General features: G+C 48.3%; 5 protein-coding genes across 5 annotated transcripts; 4 read left to right on the forward strand and 1 right to left on the reverse strand.

The window, feature by feature from the left end:
- Positions 1-882: 882 nt before the first annotated feature.
- Positions 883-1495, reverse strand: HD556DRAFT_1314583 (uncharacterized protein; the record flags this gene model as incomplete). Its single annotated transcript, XM_041300958.1, has 6 exons — positions 883-909; positions 963-999; positions 1032-1053; positions 1096-1196; positions 1255-1357; positions 1444-1495. 6 exons carry the CDS (start codon positions 1493-1495, stop codon positions 883-885), a joined length of 342 nt encoding a protein of 113 aa, XP_041152523.1.
- A 165-nt stretch (positions 1496-1660) lies between these two features.
- On the forward strand, positions 1661-2875 carry HD556DRAFT_1314584 (uncharacterized protein; the record flags this gene model as incomplete). Its single annotated transcript, XM_041300959.1, has 7 exons — positions 1661-1711; positions 1764-1799; positions 1906-1957; positions 2122-2207; positions 2422-2480; positions 2606-2750; positions 2786-2875. 7 exons carry the CDS (start codon positions 1661-1663, stop codon positions 2873-2875), a joined length of 519 nt encoding a protein of 172 aa, XP_041152524.1.
- A 1239-nt stretch (positions 2876-4114) lies between these two features.
- HD556DRAFT_1451127 (uncharacterized protein) lies at positions 4115-4500 on the forward strand (the record flags this gene model as incomplete). Its single annotated transcript, XM_041307884.1, has 2 exons — positions 4115-4298; positions 4346-4500. 2 exons carry the CDS (start codon positions 4115-4117, stop codon positions 4498-4500), a joined length of 339 nt encoding a protein of 112 aa, XP_041152525.1.
- A 738-nt stretch (positions 4501-5238) lies between these two features.
- HD556DRAFT_1314586 (uncharacterized protein) lies at positions 5239-7017 on the forward strand (the record flags this gene model as incomplete). Its single annotated transcript, XM_041300960.1, has 9 exons — positions 5239-5335; positions 5398-5504; positions 5569-5668; positions 5818-5891; positions 6249-6354; positions 6419-6534; positions 6595-6699; positions 6751-6850; positions 6956-7017. 9 exons carry the CDS (start codon positions 5239-5241, stop codon positions 7015-7017), a joined length of 867 nt encoding a protein of 288 aa, XP_041152526.1.
- A 10690-nt stretch (positions 7018-17707) lies between these two features.
- Positions 17708-21330, forward strand: HD556DRAFT_1451134 (uncharacterized protein; the record flags this gene model as incomplete). Its single annotated transcript, XM_041307885.1, has 7 exons — positions 17708-17984; positions 18153-18841; positions 18899-19312; positions 19374-19592; positions 19752-20834; positions 20884-20970; positions 21025-21330. The coding sequence occupies 7 exons, from the start codon at positions 17708-17710 to the stop codon at positions 21328-21330; spliced, it is 3075 nt and encodes a 1024-aa protein (XP_041152527.1).
- Between the last annotated feature and the right edge of the window lie 340 nt (positions 21331-21670).

Genomic DNA, 21670 nt, shown 5'->3' on the forward strand with positions numbered 1-21670 from the left:
TAGATACCCGTACTCAGCTAAAATCGAGATGCGTCTTACATCATTTCTTCAGTACCTGACATTGAGCCTTGTTGAGCTCTTATAATAATATCTACCGAGGACCGTCCTGATCGTGCGATCATTGTGGCCAACGGTGAAAAGCCCCCACCGGTTTGGTTGCGGGTGATCTTGTGAAGATCAATAATGAGGCTTGACCACAAGCTCTGAGTGCAGAGTGCGACTGTTCTCCAGCACAGGTTCACCGACGCAAGTACATGCGGCATCAAGACACTTTGAAGGGATTCACTGGGTGTGTCATGTACGGCTAGCATGAATACTTGAGACAGGATTTCCACAGGAAGTTTATCAATATAACACGGTCGGTGAATCTGGCAGGTCATGGGTGATTAAGATTTGAACAGGGGGAATTTGAAGCGACTCAACTGCTCATGTCGGTCATATTTAAGTGGAAAGCCTCAGTACACATGGGTTAGCCCTTTGGTTCCTCGTGGAAAATGATACAGAACGAACTTACCACGTGCAGATAACCATATGACTCGGAAGGCCTTGGGCAAAAACAGCTAGAAACACATAAATGGGGTCAGTGGATTCAAGCGATATCTGGGCTGTGGAATGTGCAGTGGCGTCCCGGAAGCTCACCTATGATGTCAAAACGTTATACTGCGCATCAGCGGCTCTGTGTGAATCCGATTGGCGAAGAGCCCCCGGAATTGCCAACCGAACCCTAGAAGGCGCACGTAAAACCCTGTCAATGCAATTCGCCACAATTATGAATTGAATCTCAAGTTGAATATTAATCACATACATGATCGACGGCCCAATGCAAAACGTTGTTGTATGTATATACGGATTTTGAGAGAATGACTCGACTACTAGGTGTGACTATTGTGAGACCTTCAAAGCGGATAGCTATAGATTGAGTTTGAGTCCGAGTACAAAAAAAGAAAATTCTCACCACTTACTTCACGGTCGTGAGAAACGGCAACCGAGTCAGCATTTCTGAATAGCAATGCGCGTGTGACATGACTCACGGGTGGTAAGAGACGTTGAAGTCTTGTCAGATGAGTGCAACATCATCAAGGCGGATCGCCACACCGAGAGCTTCGGGGAATTTGGAGAATTGGAGGTAGATCTTGTCTATCGTGCCCGAGAAAGTCACTGTGATGTCGTCAGGAGAAGGGAGGAGCATGGCACATCTACAAAAGAAGTTTAGAACACAAGAATATCTACAAAAAGGCCGATCAATGTACGCACACACGCGACCGACCGAACGCGTTTGCGTCAACGAGCCTTGCTATCCGATCAACAACATTAATGTCGAGCTCCACGAACAGGTATACAGCGTCTGGCTCCGGTGCTAGTATCGGGACTGGTCATTCACCCTCTTGACGGATGGTATAGTCCTGTCCTGCTTCAGCAGCAAGATGACGAACTTATTCATACCCCAAGAACCGGTTTCAGCAAGATGTCGATGATAAGCCAGTGCAAGCAACATGACGTAAGCTAGAGACAAAACACTATTACATAATGGTTGATCTGAATACGATTCAATCGTCATCTTAATCAACCACTTATAACTGCTATAAAAGGAACAATTACGGTAAGAAAATAGATTATCGTTCAAACGTACCCATCTATATCTAAATGTCAGACCAAAAACATGTCTCGCGTTCTGAATATACCTCACGTCGGCATCAACGTGGACAATATCGTAAGTTTATCGCACGTGAATCTCATCTACCACAATACACCCATTTTCACAGACACAACTCGAATACCTCGCGTCAAAGGTCACGGTGGTAATGTGTTCAGTAATACTGCGTCACACACGCAGTTCCTGATTTACGAACTCGAGGCCCCTAACCCCCCAACACCGTCCCTGATAACGCGGTTGATGCGCAACAGTGCACGCGCTTGCACTCGCCTGATCCAACGCCTAAGATCGGCATCGCGCAGGGTAAGTCCTTGGTTCATGTAGAACATTCTAAACTAAATAGCGTGCAGGGATGAATCTTATACAAGCTGATACTTGCCGATCACAGTCCATAACCCCAATCATACCCTCACCATGCCAACCACCCTACCACTTATGAATCATCTTGGTCATCTACAATTACACAGTACTAGTTCATACATACATGACTGACCCGCATATTTACACGAGGGAGCTTGCGATGAGCGATGAAGAAGCATCTGCAATGCGCAGGGTAAGCTATCATGTTATTGAAAAAACTCTAAACTGACAGAGTGCGCAGGGATGCATCTTAGACGAGCTTCTGCCAATACCAACACCAATCCCATCTCTGATCATACCATCACAAATTAAGCCAATAATGTATACAAGACTATTGGCATCAGGATGTACCCAGTGAATACACGCTACAATTGTAACGATGCTGCATAAAACTTACTACCTCACAGTTCCAAGCATTTTATGCTTCACGGACGTCTGCATCGATCTCGAAACATGTCAAAAGCTAGTGCGTCTGGCAAAGCAATCACCTTCCGGACACCTTCGATATATCTCACTCGTGACACTTGTAACGCGATACAGTGATGGAAGAAGTACCATTTTGACAAGATGATCTATGTTGTCGCAAAGCAGCGGACCTGCACCTGGGACAGTTTTCCACGAAGGCTTGGTACTTGCCACGAGCACCTACAAGGGGACGGCAGTCTCCTTGAATCAGATTCGTGGCATCGCTGAGGTCGTCAGGCTGTCAGAAATTTTTACTTCAAGGTCATACCAAGTGAGTAAACGTCATAACAACAAGACGGATACTAGGTTGATACTACAGCGGACACGGAAGTGATGAATATGGACAACAGGGAAGTTCAGCCCTCCGCTTCAGAGTCCGTCATGTGGGCTGATTAAACACTAGTAGGCTGACTCGTTCGTCCTCGCGCCAAGGGTTGATGGCGATCATTGGACCTCCTGTTTTTCTCCCGGAGAAGCACTTTCCATGCTCAGGTGGTCTTCGCGCCAGTTCCCCGCATACGATCGCCAACATCTATGGCGTTCGTGCAACTTATCAAATTCCTTCTTGAGCGCAGGTCTGGTCGAGACCAGACCTGCCTCTTCTACAGTACTAGCAAGAATAATGTAACTATTGTAGTAGTGGCCAAGAGGAACTAAATGGCCTGACGTCACCTCCGATGCACGAATATTCGTAGTGAAGCCGCTGAAGCAGCGGGAGTGATACCTGACGTGAAAGTCCAGCCAGCGGGCCAGATTTCCTAATCACAAGATTTTGCAGGAGAGGACAAGCTTCAAGCATCCCTGATAACTCATCAGACGTTGGCCCGACTTCTTTGGCCATATCAGTCGTTGATAGATCGACAAATCAGGAAGACAAATGCCCAAATACAAGAATATCGCGGACAGAAAACAGGATGAATACATCATAAAAGACGACGCTGAATTCGAGGAGATCGCCGACACTTTCGAGACTTCGTACAACGTCCGTTTGGAAGAACCGTAAGTACCGTTACACTCTCCCCTTCATTCTGCTTTATGCCCTTCGTCTACCAGGATCATGGCACCTGAGTGACCCAAATCTATGCGACTCCTGGATTACATCCATTTAGCTCCTCGGCGAGAGGACTCCCACGCCGCATCGCTGACCTCACCAGCCGCCAGTATAATGTCATCTACGACACCACCAGCTGCAACCTCCACGCCTCCTCGCTGATCTAGCCAGTGCCCCCACAAGCGTGTTGCATGATATCTGCGAGCCTCGAACGCCCTCGCAAGGACTGCTATTGAGACTCTATGTCAGAACTTCCAGCGTGACATACTGTAGAGATATGCACTTAGCTTATCAACATCGCGGATGGAAAAGCAGCCTGAGATGGACGAGTGCCGCCGTCATCCGACGAAGAACTACCGTTTTGGGTCGATTTCACACAGGATCGGACGCGTTTTGTTCGTGCGTCCATCATTCACTTACCACCTTTTCGGCACTCACTCATCTGCTTCATCTCCTACCACCAGATCATCAAATGGCACCTAAGCCAGAGTCTCAACTGCCTCTAAGTCAACTGCAAAGACTACTGACAAGGCTAACGAGTGTTGAGATAAGTGTACCGTAATACGGGGATCTCCGACAAGGCCATGGCCATCCTGAACTCGTTTATCACCGATGTCCCCGAGCGCATCGGTACGCCCTCCCTCTACTTCTTCTTCTTCGTCGCGGGTCTAACTTTGGCCGCAGTGTTGAGGCAGGTGCACCCTGACAAGGGTATCTCCAATGAGGCCACGGCCATCCTGAACTCGTTTATTATCTTTGAGAGCATCGGTACGTCCTCCTCTATTTCCTCATTGCAAGTCTGACTTTTGTTGCAGCGTCGAGGCAGGTGCACCCCGGTGCGGGTATCTCCAAGGCCACGGTCATCCTGAACTCATTTGTCAATGACATTGTCGAGCGCACTGTGATGACGATCCAGCGTCGAACCGCGGCCAGTCGTACAATCGGTATGCAACGCGCTACGGGTCCATGATGTCGATACAGCATCCTCGTCAATCTTATCTGCGCGCCGGTATGAATCCACGATGTCGATCTAGTATCCTCATCTGACAAGCTATGCTCATTGGTTTGTGAGTGTTGTCATATCCTCCGTTCGAACATCACACTTAAGATCGAACGACTGCAGCTGTCAACATGATAGATGAAGATTAATTCGTAGGCCTATAAGTATGGCACTCAAATTAAGATGTACTAGTATAATCAAATAGAAATAGCTGTGGACGGGTGATACAGTACGGAGAAGTGTGTATTAGGTATGTAATGCAAGCGAGAAGAAAAGAAAGAAGAAACCACCGAGAATCGAGGGTGCTCACTCATCGGGGAAAACCTGCTTCACGAAATCAAGGTAATTCCAGCTGAAATAAAAGTTGACATTGAAACTTATTTACGACTTATTTACCTTTATTTGCTTGGTGCGTTGTCATCTTCACCATCGTCCTCATTGGGCGAATATGTGGTACCTGATAAGTTTCGACCCTTCAAGGAGAGTTTCATCAGGTTGGGGGCATGAAGCCCACTGAACAGCCTGAGGTCATCTCCAACAGAAGAATATCCGTAGTGAAGCCGCTGAAGCAGCAGAAGTGATACCTGACGTGAAAGTCCGGCTAGTGCAGGCCTGCGACTCCGACTCAACACATCCCTTGACTCAAAATATCCTATGAAAACGGACCAATGTCAGGCAGCGTCAACCCCGAATCGTCCCCACCTAACGATGTCCCCGCACCAAAAATTTCGCCGCCTGCATTTCTCGTTATCGAGTTATGGCATCAAGATCGTTCTGGGTGCCCTTTGGGGAGGAGGAGGCAAAGGTGATGTCATATCTTTTGCTCAACGCAGTTCATGAACTAACCCATCTTCCATCCTACTCTAGAGTGTTCTACAATTGCCCTGCACCAGAAATTTCGCCGCTCGCACTTCTCGTTGTCGAGTTATGGCCTCATCATCGTTCTGGATGGGTTTAGGGAGGAAGAGGCAAAGGTGTTGTCGTATCTTTTTTTCAACGCAGTCCATGAACCAACCCATCTGCCATCCTACTCTATAGTGTTCTACAATCACCCCGCACCAGAAATTTTGCCCCCCGCACTTCTCGTTGTCGAGTTATGGTCTCAACATCGTTCTGGGTGCCCTTTGGGGAGGAGGAGGTAAAGGTGTTGTCGTATCTTTTATTCAACGCAATCCATGAACTAACCCATCTGCTATCCTACTCTACAGTGCTCTAAAATTACCCCGCACTAAATATTTCGCCGCCCGCACTTCCCATTCTCGAGTTATGGCCTCAACATCGTCCTAGATGCCCTTTGGGAGGAGGAGGCCAAGGCGAGTGCATATATCTTTTTGAGCGCAGTTCATGAACTTATCCTTTTAGTATCATGCCATATGACGTTCTAAAATCACCCCGCACCAAAAATCTCGCCGCCCGCACGTTTCGTTATCAAGTCATGGCCTGAATGTCCCTCTGGGTACGCTTGGGGAGGTTGAGGCAAAGGCGAGTCCGTACCTTTTTTTTTCAACGCATTCCCTGGACTAACCGTTCAAGTATCCTAATCTACAGTGCTATGGAATCACCTCGCACCAAAAATCTCGCCACCCGCACGTCTCATTCTCGAATTATGGTGCCACTAACCTCTCAGGGTCCGTTTAGGGAGGAGGAGTACAAGATGAGTCCGTACCTCCTTTTGAACGCACTCTCTCAACTAACAGTTCAAGTATCCTAATCCACAGTGTTATACAATCACCCCGCACCAAAATTATCGCCACCCGCATGTCTCACTCTCGAATTATGGCCTCAACCTCATTCTGGAGGTCCTTTGGGGAGGAGGAGGCCAAGGTGAGTCTGCACCTCTTTTTCAACGCACTCCATCATCTAATACTTCTAGTATCTTACTCTACAGTGTTCCACAATAACCCCACACCAAATATCACGCCACCCGCCCGTCTCATTCTCGAGTTATGGCCTGAGCGTCATTCTGGGTGCGCCTTGGGAGCAGGAAGGAGGAGTGCAAGGCGAGTCCGTATCCTCTCTTCAGCATACTTTACAAACTAACTGCTCTAGCATGGCACTCCACAGTACTCTACAATCGCCCCGCACCAAAAATCACGACACCCACCCGTCTCATTCTCGGATTTTGGCCCACCCTCGTTTTGGCTCACTTACGAAGAGGAAGAGTCAAAGGTGAGTCTGTGTCTCCTCTTCAACGCACTTCCTCAAGTGAAAACCCCGCAGTGCTACTCTGCAGTGTCGTACAATCACAGTACACTCGCATTGCCACCTCCCGTAGCTCCCCCAACGTCGTTCGCACTGACATGTACAATGAAGGTCGGCGGTGAGAGATAGAAAGTATAGGCTAGTCGCTCTTAAGGCGCCAGTTCATAGCATGCTAGACATCCACCCAATAGTTAGTATACTAGGATTGCATGTTGCGTGCCAGAAACACTGCACTATCATAGCGCAATCACTAAGACCAAGGACGAGCAGCACACAAAGTTCTAAAGTCACGTGACGCGGTCAGCATTTGCATCAACAAAGTAACTACCAATCACCTCAACTCACACATGTCAATGTTTCAAATTTCAACAGCAGCCCAATGTCAACACAGGAAGAGTGTCAACACTTGTCTGTTATCCTGGCTATCCCACCCACAACCAGTGATAATGCTACACCAACATGATGAGTGTTAATGCTCATCATATCCTACATTTGTCAGCACCAACCAGTCATTCTATCTCAAGATACTGCCACCTGTATATGACCAACGATCAGAGGAAACAGGAGGAGGGAGTTTTCCAGGCCAGTGATAGCAAGAAGAGAAAGGTGGATGTCAGAAAATGGTAAATGAGCTTTATAATACTGCTGGCTGAGAAGACTGATCACATGTATTATAAAGGGCCTTGTAAGTACTGTTGAGATTGGCGCCGAGACGCAAGGTACGAACGCAGTCTCGGTTCGGAAGTTCCTGCGCTGGGCGCAGCGCTAGAAGATTAATCGTATGATATTCATTTGCGGACAGAAAATTTACTTACAAAACGAGTCGTTGAGATAGAAACATCTCAGTCCTGTCCTACTGACTAGAGACTGAGATGTGAGTACAGATACCCACTTAGACTGCCTGTATATTGATGAACCTACTATTAGATATTCGTTTAGGTACATACCAGGAGTCCTGTCCTACTGACTAGAGACTGAGATATATTCGTTTAGCCTTGCCCTCGCGTTATCAACCTTAACAGGTTATGAGCCCTGCTGCTTCAGCAATGGATACAATGCTCCCCAGTGCCGGATCCTCATTATTCAACATTCCCCAGCTTGCCGAAGACGGAACAAACTGGATAACTTACAAGGAGAGAATATTGACAGTGATCGGCGCCAGAGGTCTGATGCGTTATGTCGATGGGCGCGCGGCAAAGCCAGTGCCTTACACGATTGATCCAATAACGAGCAAACCAAAGAAGCCAGATGGTACAACGGCCACTGATGCTGAAGTCGAGGACCTGGACAAAAAAATTGATGAGTTCTATATGAAAAACTCACTCGTCAAGCAGCACATCTTTAGCACGATCACGGATCGGCTACTGCTGCGTGTCCAAAAGCTGGACAGTGCCTCGAAGATATGGGAGGAGATTCGGACCATACACGAGGGCAAAAGTGATTTTGTCCAGATAGACCTACACCGTCGGTTACAAGAGACTCGATGCGAGGAAGGAGGGGATGTAAAAGCTCACCTTGGAGAGCTAATGCGGCTACGTGAATCGCTAGCCAGCATGGGAGCATCACTCGACGACAAAGATTTCGCGGCCATAATTATGGGGTCGCTACCAGAGTCTTATCGTCCTATCCTATCATCAATGAATGCAGCAGCTCGTGTCTCGAAGAAAGTACTCTCACCAGAAGAGATCATGGGCATTGTCTCGGAAGAGTACGAGCACCGGGTTATTATGAACCCAACAGTGTCGAAGAAGGGAGGGAACACAGCCTTGACTGCGGGCGCAAAACCAGATAGGTCGAAGGGCCGAAATGGTGGTGGAAGCTCGAGTGTCACCTGCTACAACTGCAATAATGTCGGACATGTTAAAGCAGACTGCTGGAGTAAAGGCGGAGGCAAAGAGGGTCAGGGACCTAAAAGACGGGGACAAAGGAATGGACACTCACAGAAGCCAGCTGCCAATGCAGCCACCCAGTCTAGCACGACAACAGCAGGAGAGAACTATGCATTTGCCACATCAGACTTGGCAAGTGTAGCAAAACAGATCAACATACCAGTCGAACACCGTGGAGCAATTGTTGACTCCGGCGCGACATCTCATTTTTGTCCTGATCGCTCAAAATTCACGAGCTTCGTCCAAATCGAGCCGCAGGAGGTGCACACTGCTGACGGATCAAGTATTAGTGCTGTTGGTCGAGGAAACGTCGAAATAGACTTACCATTAGGAAAAACAAGCACCAGAGTTACACTCAAGGACACTCTCTACACCCCGAAGATGGCTTTTACCTGTTACAATAACATGTAACCGAGAACCCCTCCTACGGAGGTCATCATGACCTTAGCCCCTATCCCACCATATGCACCGTCTTGGAAGACTTACCGACTCAACGGAGACTTGTAGAGACACCTAGAACGGCCTGGATGCCGTTAGATGACCTAGACCAGCCTAGGCACATCAGGAACGGACCTAGATGGTCCTCGACCCGGATCATGGAGAAGCTCTGCTTCATGGTCAGAAGAGAAACCGCATGCCGCAGCATGCGCAGTTAAACTACAAGGCATGTTTAGCCTTGAGGACTGATAGAAGAGGCGTGCAACGCCTCATGTACAGATAATCGCCCGCATGGCATCAGATAAGATGCCCTTGTATAGACACACTCATACCTACCTACCGAACGTAGTATTGGTCTGTGCACACGGACGACAGTATATAGAGCAGACAGAATCATGTATATTCCCTACTTGATTCTACTAGGTTTTATCCAGAACTTCCTCTGAAAGACAGTCCCAGTCCTTCAGTCTAAGCCGCACCTTAAGGAAAGCCGACGCTACCTTAAGTGGAACCCCCGAACCTCTCATCCGAGAGAAGATCCCCGTCTCTCCAATAGCGAGCCCACTATCAGATTAGGCAATCCGCCTAGGGAGAGCTCGAACTATCCTAGTCCGTAACATTACCTTGATCTCAACAAATCGTATTGCTGCAGCCGGTCTTGCAGTCCATTTCGAAGATGCCATGTGCAAAATCCTATCCCCCGCTCCAACACGAAAAGTCATTGCCGAAATTCCACAAATAAATGGACTATATAGTATCGCTGCAAGTCCTCATCAGCACGCAAACATTGCCAAGACCAAACTCACCATTAGCGACTTACATCGTGCCCTAGGCCACGTATCTCAGGCCGCGATTGTTGATGCCATCACGAAAGGCCTTATTGAAGGTGTCGAACTTGACTCCACCTCGAAGCCAGAATTTTGCGAAGCCTGTACTCAAGCAAAGGCTACACGTCAGCCATTCCCGAAGGAGTCACAAAACAGAGCCAAAAAGTATGGGGAATTAATCCATACTGACCTTTGGGGACCGGCGCAGACAGCAACAATCAATGGGTGCCTGTATTATATAAGTTTCACCGACGACTTCTCGCGTGAAACACAGGTCATGTTCCTAAAGCAGAAAAGCGAGGCATTAGCGGCATTCAAGACATATGAAGCGAGGCTTACCAGGCAGCATGATAGCGCGAAGATCAAGGTCCTTCGTTCGGACCGTGGTGGCGAATACCTAAGCTCTAACTTCAATGTGTACCTGCAAGAGAAGGGAATCAAGCGAGAACTTACTGCTCATGACTCGCCGCAACAAAATGGGGTTGCGGAGCGTCTGAATCGCACATTGGTCGAGTTGGCACGAGCTATGCTAATTGCAAAGAATATGCCGAAATTCCTGTGGGCAGAAGCGGTTAACTATGCTACATGGTTGAAGAATCATTTACCTTCCCATGCCATCCCCGGACACACACCGTATGACCTAATTCATGGTCATCGTCCAGATCTATCCCGCGCACACGAATTTGGGGGGAGGATTTTCGTTCATCTCCCACATGCTGGAAAACTCGAACCGCGAGCTGAAGAAGCCGTGTTTGTAGGTGTTGATCTCGAGAGCAAGGCATCTCGAGTATATTGGCCTGCGAAGAGATGGGTTTCTGTTGAGCGAAACATCAGCTTCGTCCCAACAATGGTACATGCAGCTGATGATGTACTGGCCGAGGGGGAGTCTGAGGTACCTGTGCAAGAGCCACGAACCTTGAACCACGTCCAGCACATCAAACCGACACCAGAAGTGCCAAAAACCCCACCTCAAGTTGCGCAACCACTTCCCACACCACCAACACCTAGACAAACTCGTGTACGTCCACCAGCAGGCTATTATCGTGCACTACATGAGGGGGAGAGAGCCTCAGTCGCAGCAGAAGCAGATGAGAGCCTAGAGCCTACCTCGCTAATCCATTGGGCACTTGCAGCCGCCGAGCCAGAACCAACGCTAAAGGAAGCATTGAGTGGACCGGATGCCGAAGAATGGCAAGAAGCTATTGACTATGAGATAGGTCAGCTCGAAAGGTTAGACGCATGGGAGATAGTAGACGCACCACCTGGAGCCAACATAATACCATGCCACTTCGTGCTAGCCACCAAGCGAGGCCCAAATGGCGAGAAGTTGAAACTGCAGGCACGATTAGTAGCAAATGGTCAGCGGCAGAAAGAAGGGCTAGATTATTCGGAGACATTCGCACCTACATCGCATATGACCACCATCCGAACGGTACTATCAATGGCAGCACGTCAGGACTGGGAGGTTCATCAAGTCGATATCAAAAGTGCTTACCTTAATGCACCGCTCAAAGATGACATATATATGCGAGCCCCACCAGGATACCTAAAGCCGGGAGACGAGAACAAAGTGCTGAAACTTTTGCGAAGTTTGTATGGCCTTAAACAGGCAGGGTTCGAATGGTCGGAAGAACTCGAAAGATTCTTCCTGGACACCGGATTCAAGCGCTCGGAGGTTGATAGGGCAGTGTACTATCGTCATAGGAAGGACGAGCACATGGTCATAACTAGTTCAGTTGACGACATGGCCATCACTTCGAGGTACACGAAGCATATCGAATGGTTTAAGGACCAACTTCGAAAACGTTTCGAAATCACCGATCTAGGGGAGCTTGGGTGGTTATTAGGATTAAAAGTTGAGCGAAATCGGACAGCACGCACCATCACCCTATCCCAGCAAGCATACGTCGAGACCATCCTACAACGATTTCGCATGCAAGACGCTATGCCTGCATACACACCAATGAACCCTGGTGAAATCTTGTCCACAGATCAGTCTCCATCAACACAGGCAGAGCTGGAAGATATGAAGGACGTACCTTATCAGCGAGCCATCGGCTCGCTGATGTATGCAGCAGTCAGTACACGCCCTGATATCGCATTTCCAGTGGCAATACTGTCGAAATTCATGCGAAACCCGGGATGGACACACTGGAAGGCTGTAAAACAAATCATCCGTCATCTCCAAGCTACCAAGAACATGCAGCTTACCTTAGGATTGACTGACACGGGCATAGAAGCCTTCGTAGACGCGGATTGGGCGTCCCAGCCTCATTGGCACTCGATAACAGGGTATGTTGTCCTGTTAAATGGTGGGCCGGTGGCCTGGAGTGCCAGAAAGCAGTCGTTAATTGCACTCTCGACGGCCGAGGCAGAGTATATAGCGCTCACCAGCGTTGCTCGCGAGATCCTATTCATACAAGCTCTTTTGGACGAGTTGTATGGACCGACTCCAGATTCAATTCCTGTATATTGCGACAATCAAGGGGCTATAGCGCTGGCATCAAACAATAAATTTCACGGACGCACCAAGCATATCGACATCCGATACCATTATATCCGCGAACTCGTCAAAAATGGCACCCTCCATCTCGAATATTGTCCCACTGACGACAATCTTGCTGATATCCTCACTAAAGCGCTGCCACGGCCATGCCTGGAGAAATTACGTTCGAAGATGTCGTTGGGAATTAGCGGGGCCTAGGTGGTGATGATTGTGAGCCGAATCGAGAAGTTGCGTTCGAGGGGGAGTGTTGAGATTGGCGCTGAGACGCAAGGTACGAACGCAGTCTCGGTTCGGAAGTTCCCGCGCTGGGCGCAGCGCTAGAAGATTAATCGTATGATATTCATTTGCGGACAGAAAATTCACTTACAAAACGAGTCATTGAGATAGAAACATCTCAGTCCTGTCCTACTGACTAGAGACTGAGATGTGCGTACAGATACCCACTTAGACTGCCTGTATATTGATGAACCTACTATTAGATATTCGTTTAGGTACATACCAGGAGTCCTGTCCTACTGACTAGAGACTGAGATATATTCGTTTAGCCTTGCCCTCGCGTTATCAACCTTAACAAGTACCATTTTAAGGACATCGAAACATCATAAGGCCTTGACAGGCACTACTGTTGAGAGGATCAGCGACATCAGAGTAGGAAGTAGGAGTGAGGTATGAGCTGATATGACGTGCCTGCGAGTGATGTTGGCCGAGCCTCGTATGTTTCAAAATCATATCATTGCTTATTTTCTTCTCCGAGTTTTACCGTTAGCATATGTTAAAAGAACATTTCCGCTGTAGAAACATCTCAGTCCTTTTACCAAGACTGAGATGTGAGCCATACATTTTCATTCCCTCGTACACTGAGCTAACAGCACTATTAGAATACATTCTCTTCTAGGTAGCTACTCATGTACAAGAGTCCTTTTACTGAGACTGAGATAATACATTCTCTTCTAGCTCGAACTCCCTGTGTGCGCTCGTCTCAAATCACTATAGGTTATGAGCCCTGGTGTGGTTACGATGGATACAACGCTCCCCAACTCCAACTCTGCACTGTTCAACATCCCGAAATTAGCTGAGGACAGATCAAATTGGATCATGTACAAAGAACGTACCTTGACTGCAATTGGAGCGTGAGGTATGATGCGTTATGTGGACGGCCATGCTAGAAAACCTGCTCCGTTCATAATAGACCCCGAGAGTGGTCTGGCCGAAACGGAAGATGGGACGATGCCTACCAAGGAAGAGATCAAAGCATTAGATGAGAAAATGGACGAGTTCTACCAAAAGAACTCACTGGTGAAGCAACAGATCTTCAGCACAATAATGGACAGACTTCTACTCCGTGTGCAAAAGCTTGAGCTCGCATCCAGAATCTGGGCCGAGATCTGCAATATTCACAAGGGTAAAACCGAGTTAGTCCAAATCAACTTACGTCAACGCCTTCAAGACTTGAGGTGCGATGAAAACACTGATGTGAAGGCGCACTTCGCCGAACTGCTTAGGCTCCGTGAGTCCCTCGCTGGCATGGGTGCCTCCGTCGAAGACAGAGATTTTCATGCTATAATCCTCGGGTCCCTCCCAGAATCGTATAGACCGCTCCTGTCGTCCATTAATGCCACAGCCAAGATCCTCCAGACACCTCTCTCCCTGTATGAGCTGATCAGGGTGGTCAGTGAGGAATATGAACACTGCCTCCTAACAGATAAATGCACCTCCAAAAGGGCATCCAGCTCTGCGCTCACGGCAAGAGGAACCAATGGGAAAGGCCATAGCCCCAGAACCAACAAGCCAAAAGATGACAAAGTCGTCTGCTTCAATTGTGAGTGAAAGGGGCATTACAAAACGGACTGTTGGCATCCAGGGGGAGGAAAGGAGGGGCAAGGCCCCAATCAGCACCAGAGCATGGGCAAGAAGCAGGTAGCCACTGCAGCCACCGAGTCCGAGCCCAAGGAGAACTATGCATTTGTCACATCAGAACTCGTGGGATTAGCTAGCAAGCTCAACATACCTCCAGAGTGCCGAAGTGCTATCATGGACTCCAGAGCATCATCACACTTCTGTCCGGAACGCGACAGATTCATGAACTACATGACAATTGCCCCGCAGGACATTCAAACGGCTGATGGAATGAAGATGAGTGCCATTGGGAAAGGAGATGTCTCACTAGGCCTACCTTTGGGAGACAAGAGGACTAGGGTAATGTTGAAAGATGTACTTTATGCGCCAAAGATGGTGTTTACTCTGATCTCCACTAATCGCATAATGGCCGCCAGTCTAGCCGTGCACTTTGAGGAGCGAATGTGCAAAGTGCTCTCTCCTGCTCCAGGACGCCAGATAATCACTGAAATACCCCAGATAGAGGGTCTATATGCTGTCGTCAGCACCCAAAAGCACTATGCCCACGTTGCAAAAGCCAGACTTACCTTGTTCTAGTTACACAAGGCGCTAGGCCGCATGTCACAGTCAGCAGCTAAATACACCGTGGAAAAGGGCCTTATCACCGGAGTAGAGCTCCAAGAAGGCTCCAATGAGGAGTTCTGCGAAGCATGCGCAAAGTCCGAGTCAGCTTGACATCTGTTTCCGAAAGAGACAAATTGAAGAGCTAAGACTTACGGAGATACCATCCATATGGACCTTTGGGGCCCTGCCCAGACGAGCAGCTTAGTTGGATCCCTATACTATATGTCCTTCACGGACGATTTCTCATGGGAGACTACCGTGACATTTCTGAAGCACAAGAGTGACGCTCTGGACGCATACAAGTGATACGAGGCGAGACTTACCACGCAACATGGGGCTTGAATTAAGACCTTGCATTCTGATCGCGGAGGAGAGCACCTAAGCACTGATTTTGATGCACATCTAAAGGATAAGGGTACCATGCATGAACTCACCATACACGACTCACCTCAGCAAAACAGTGTCACAGAGAGGCTTAACCGCACATTGGTGGAACATGCCTGTGCCATGCTCCTAGCTCGCGGAATGCCAAAGTTCCTGTGGGCGGAGGCCATTAACTATGCGGTGTGGCTGAAAAATTGCTTACCATCGAGGTCTATCCCTAGTCATACTCCCTTCAAACTGGTCCATGGGAGGTATGCGGATGTATCTGCGGCCCACGAGTTTGGGTGTCCAGTCCTTGTCCACGTTGAGAAGGCCGGGAAGCTGGAGTCGCATGCAGAGGAGGCTAAGTTTGTGGGAGTGGACATGGAGAGTAAGGCTTACCGAGTGTATTGGGAGGGGAAACACTGGGTGTCCGTTGAATGGAACATCATGTTTGTGCCTGGGAGCATCGTCATTGCTGATGGTATCCTGGATGAGGGGGAGTCCACCCCAGTAAAAGCTAATGTCAATAGCATCCAGGAAACATCAACAACGGACTCACCTGCCCAAGCTCCAACACCCTCTACCCCTACCAAGGCACCTCAGACTCAAGACACACCTCCTGCGCCTAGAGCCACCAGAATGCGCCCACCACCAGGATATTACACCGCTCTCAATGAAGAAGAGACAGCGACCTTTGCAGCGACCTTAAATCAGCTGGAGGATGGAGATGATGAAGGACTTACTGGATGGCAGTGGCACGTGCTAGCAGCAGCTGTTGGAGAGCCTATGCTGGCCCAGGCACTGAGTGGTCCGGATGCAGAGGAATGGCAAGAAGCTATAAACTACGAGATTGGTCAGCTGGAGAAGCTGGGGACATGGGAAGTGCTTACCCTACCAGCTCGTGCTAACATAATCCCATGTCACTACATACTAGCTACCAAATGTGGACTGGACGGCCAGAAGCTGAAGCTTCGATCTAGACTGGTTGCCAACGGTCAACGTCAGCAGTACGGCCTTGATTATTTTCAGACCTTCGCACCTACCTCCCATATGACCACCATCCAAACTATCCTCACCATGGCAGCACACCTCGACTGGGAAATTCACCAGGTCGACATCAAAAGCACCTACCTCTATGCAGAGCTCAAGACATCTACATGTGTGCGCCGCCGGGATATTTGAAGGCTGGGGACGAGGGAAAGGTACTGAAGCTAAAGAGAAGCTTACCGGGGTTAAAGCAGGCAGGATATGAGTGGTCTGAGGAACTCGCATCAGTCTTTGGGAAGTTGGGGTATTCACATTCACAGGTCGACCAGGCGGTCTTTTACCGTCACTCAGATGATGAGCAAATGGTCATCACTATGTCTGTAGACGACATGGCTGTCACGTCAAGGCACCTGCACCACATTGACAAGTTCAAGAATGAACTCACCAAGTACTTCGACATTACAGACTTAGGCGAATTGAACTGGCTGCTCGGACTCAAAGTCGAGTGTGACCAGGTCGCTTGAACTCTTTCCCTTTCCAATGAGCTTACGTTAACACTGTTTTAGAGCATTTTTGGATGCAGGACGCCAAGACATGCCAAATGCCCATGGAAACCCCTATCCTACTCTCAGATGCCCAATGCCCTGCCACACATGCGCAGCTTGAGGAGATGCAAGACATACCATATCAGAAGGCCATAGGCTCCCTCATGTACGCTGCAACAAGCACCAGACCTGACATAGCCTTCGCTGTAGCCAACCTCTCGCAGTTTATGTGAAATCCGGGTAGAGCCCACTGGGACTCTGCCAAGTGCATCATCCACTACCTAAAAGGTACAGCGGACATGGCACTTACCTTTGGCAACACCAACGAAGGGCTAGTAGCCTATGTGGACGCTGACTGGGCCTCCCAGCCCCACAGGCACTCGATGTCGGGTTACATTGTAATGTTAAACGGCAGACCCATGGCCCGGAGTGCTAGAAAACAGCCCATCATTGCTTTGTCAATGGCCGAGGCAGAGTACATCACACTCACCTCCGTTGCTCAAGAAGTCTTATACTTACAGCTACTACTTGATGAACTCTACCAGATCGTTGACCTCCCCACTCCCATCCAATGTGACAATCAATCAGCAATTGTGTTAGCCTTGAACAACAAGTTCCAATCCCGCACCAAGCATATCGACTTGCATTATCATTTTGTTCGCACCCACGTCAAGAATGGCACCTTCGCCCTACAGTACTGCCCTACAGATGACAACATCACGGATGCATTCACGAAAGCATTGAGTCGGCCTCATCACCAGAAGCTTAGGCTTCTCATGGCCCTAGACAAATCCGCTCGAGGGGGAGTGTTGAGAGGATCGGCGACATCGGAGTAGGAAGCAGGAGTGAGGTACAATGTCATACTATCAACACAGATCCTCCAATGTTCAGTAAGACATAAGTCAGCTCTCAGGACGATTAGCTCTGAAACCATCCTTTTCAAAGCCCTTCAGTACCATGGCTAGTTTGCGCAATACCTCCAAAACAAGTCGCGAAGAAATACTATCAGATCTCCTATGTGTTCCTGTGAAGTTTCGTGCAATTGTTCCTTCCCATACTCTCTCAGTTACTCAGCTGCTTGTCTTCGACTTCCCTACAAATCTCGAAACTAATTCATCATGTACCAATATCATCCTTTCCAAAGAGCCCCCCATGGTCCAGCTCCCTGCAGACTTTGTTTCGCGATCAGTTCCTGCATTTTCAATGGCCACTGCACTTCGTGATCATGCTACCAGTGCATGGCAAGACCGAGATCAATCAGTCATGCACTCATCATTCCCAAATGATCCACTTCCTTTGTGGGTCTTGTCATACTGGGTGTCTATGTCTCATGCACTTGAGCATCAACGCGATTGGCATGCATCACACAACTGGATCTTAGACTGACTGGACACTGTTTCAGGTGACTGCGCTGAGTTGGAAACCATTGACGACATTTTAGATGTCATAGAGTGTCTTCCATGGGATGTTCCACTCAAGGGAGTCGGCGCTCAGACTGATCTATCTACTAGTGGACTCCGGCCGCTGTTGGCATCAGGTCCAATTGGCAGTCACATCATGGATACTATGATTGCTGCGGTAGTCGAACATATGCAAGCATCTGAAAATGGAGACCTTCGGACAGTCTGTGTCGAATCCCTCGTCCTTATGGATACACTTCAGCTCAACGAGAAGCAGTGGGCAAACTATGAGACTGTGAAGGCTTTTACTCGCCTTCATGCCATAGGCTCTGCGTTACACGAAGGAACACTTCAGCGTGTCCTCTTTCCTATCAATATTCATGACATCCATTGGGCTGCTATCAAGGTCAATGCAATCAACCGAACCATCCCATACGCTGATTCTCTTGGGTGGAGTTGGCCCACTCGTGACATTGACACCATTTGTCATTGGCTGGGCGATCATGGCCTCTCTGGATTTAGTAATGCAAATGCACTACAGTGCAGTCAACAGCTGGATTCATTTTCATGCGGAATTGCAGCCATCAACACCATCAAGCATGCTGTATTTTGTGATCCTTTGTTCGATGATAATGGAGCATTCTCCCTCCGCATGGAAGAATTTCTGGATCTTACTTATGATCATCTTGAGGTACGGGCATCTTGTGCTAACTGATGCAACATTGTTGATCGAATATTGGTTTTATAGATCTCGGTTCCTGGTGACGGCATGGATATATGTAACAGTTCAGATGTGGACGATGCCAGTGACTTTGAGCCAGAAGAGACTTCCTCGGGTGCAGAGAGCGAACACGATCTTGAGGTAGAAGAGACTCAGCCATCTATCCCCACCCAACCATCATCCATGCAAACTAATAAACCAAAACTTGACCTCCGTACAACTGACACAGACCAAAACAAAGGTCTGTTCAAGTTCTTCCCAAAAGTATCATGCGAGGAGCATCTACAACGTGCTTGGAAGCCTTTCACTTGGGAGCTCAGAGATCAGGAGTGGGACCATTATCAGCAAGAATGTAATAAGTTCAAGAAGGCTACTCACAAGTGTGAAAGAGCAGCTGAGCAAAAGAGAAAACAGCGAACACATGAAAAAGCTGCTAAGGAGGTGAGCATGTGTCTTCTTTTCGCTCCGAGTCATCTTAATGGCTTACATGTTCTGTCATCAGAAACCCACCATCAATTCCATTCTTCATGATAGCAATCCTCAGCCACCAGCCATCACTATTGCAGAGGCATCACGTCCATATTGCCAATTGCAAAGGCATGCTCGTAGCAAGCGCACACACAACCTAGGCCAGAAGCGCAAGCGGGGGGACACAGATGCTTTGCGTGTCAACTGGCAAAGCCCCCTGCTATGGCCAACTATTGAAATGGCCGCTCTCCGTGTTGGCTATGGGATGTCACCAGTGCAGATTGAGCGCGAGCTTAAATGAATCGACCCCACTCGCTTTGGTGGTATCCACGCACAGGTTATAGGAAGCTGGATAGACCATAGCAGGGCACAACCAGCATGGCATGCCAATGTGCTTGCCCGTGTTTGAAAGGGCAATCTTCCATTAACCAAGGCAACACCACCTACTATCCTCTCAAAGTATCCTAATGTTGTCAAGACCATCGTGGAAGATCTGCGCACTGTTGGTGTAGCTTTAGACATCATGCGTTGTCATGGTGTAATCATCGCCCGCCTCACTGTCTCTTGCCCTGAGGTCTTCGAGGCTGTTGCGAAGGATGGCTCATGCTTTCAATGCACAGAGTCTTGGGTAAAGAAGTTTGTAGCTGCAAATCTCAATTGGTTGTTTCATCGCGCAACCCATGCTGCACAGAAGACCCCTTCCAACGCCGATAAACTTTGTCTAGACCAATTCCTTTGCTTAACTTTGACCATTTGGAACTGCGCAATTTTTCATGCTTGTTTCTACATCAACATTGACCAGACAAATATTGTGTATCAATCCACAAACACCGCTACATATGAAGAAGTTGGTTCCAAGCAAGTTGCGGTCGTCAGACAGGAGGAGAAGCAAGCATTCACTGTGGTGGTTGGCATATCTGCCTCCAGCGATGCTCTCCCATTTCAGGTCATCTCCTGTGGCAAAACTACACTCTCCCTCCCCACGAAAAGCACGCCACAATTCAAGGAAGCACAATGCTTAGGCTTCAAGCTGTGTTTTTCAAATATCGACACGTACTGGTCAACATTTGAGCTCATGTGCGACTATGTTTGTAATATCCTTGTCCCTTACTGGACAAGACAGAAGGAGCTCATTGGTGCACCCAATGATCAAGAATGTATCTTACACCTGGATGTTTGGTCAGTCCACAAGTCCATCCAGTTTCGCACTTGGCTTGATCAACATTACCCATGGATCAAGTATCACTTTGTCCCTGGCAGTTGCACTGGTATTGCCCAACCATGTGATGTTGGTGTCCAGCAGCCATTCAAGCTTGCTGTCAAACAATGTCAGCATGCTGACATCGTTGACAAGTCTTTGTCATTGCTGAAGAAAAATGATGCCGCTGCTGCTGTTATTCGACTCCACACAATGTTGCCCACGCTGTGTGATAGATCATTGCACTGGCTTATCAATGGCTATCATGCCATTAACAAGCCCAACATTGTTAGACAAGTAAGTACACCATCCTTGTATCCCTCACCAATGACACTGACACATTCAGGCATTTTTTCAATGCAAGGCTGGCACTTCATTCAATCTCTCCTTCGACAGCCTTACCAGCCGCAAAGCTCTTCAAGCACTGTGTGATGTAGAGAAGAATGATGTCGAGACATGGGACTGAATCAAGACGGCTCAATACAAGGTTGAAAAACCTCAATCCGAGTTGGCACTAGACGAAGTTGAGCCACCATTTGTGTATGCTGCAGACGTTGAACTCGACCCTTGCGATGTTCCTGTTGATGCTGTACTAATCCACATGACATCAGGAGGGTCAGTCCCTCATGGCTACAGTACTGATGATTCTGGCAATCTGCTGGCTTGCAACAAGGCAGAAAGTTATGACCAAGAGCTTGCAGCTTCTGCCACGGAAGGTGATGAGGAGATTTTTGGTCGTGGAAAGCGCAGACACATGGAAAATATGCAGTACAAAATTTTTTGGAAACATTGACCATAATCTACACTTTTTTTCATGTTTTACCATATGTCACAATTTAGCTTTGACAAGTTCAATTTCGTGTGACAGTCACACAAAATAGCTTTGATTCGTTGGACGTGTGACACTGTGACGAAGCTAAGTGCGTATCTCTACAGTATCGCCTCATGAAGTCCTCGTTGTCACATAAAGTCGCATAACTCTCTTCTCTGTACATGCATATACAAACTACATTGTCCATACTGTCGACTACATGGCGCCAAATCGTTCAAGCTGAAGTAAATACAATTATACTGAGAAAACACTGACTACTGGGTCAAAATGCCCCCACTGCGGCAACATGTTCAAATTGCAG

This window comes from Suillus plorans (assembly GCF_016647745.1).
Source record: "Suillus plorans strain S12 chromosome Unknown HD556scaffold_121, whole genome shotgun sequence".
Lineage (NCBI taxonomy): Eukaryota > Fungi > Basidiomycota > Agaricomycetes > Boletales > Suillaceae > Suillus > Suillus plorans.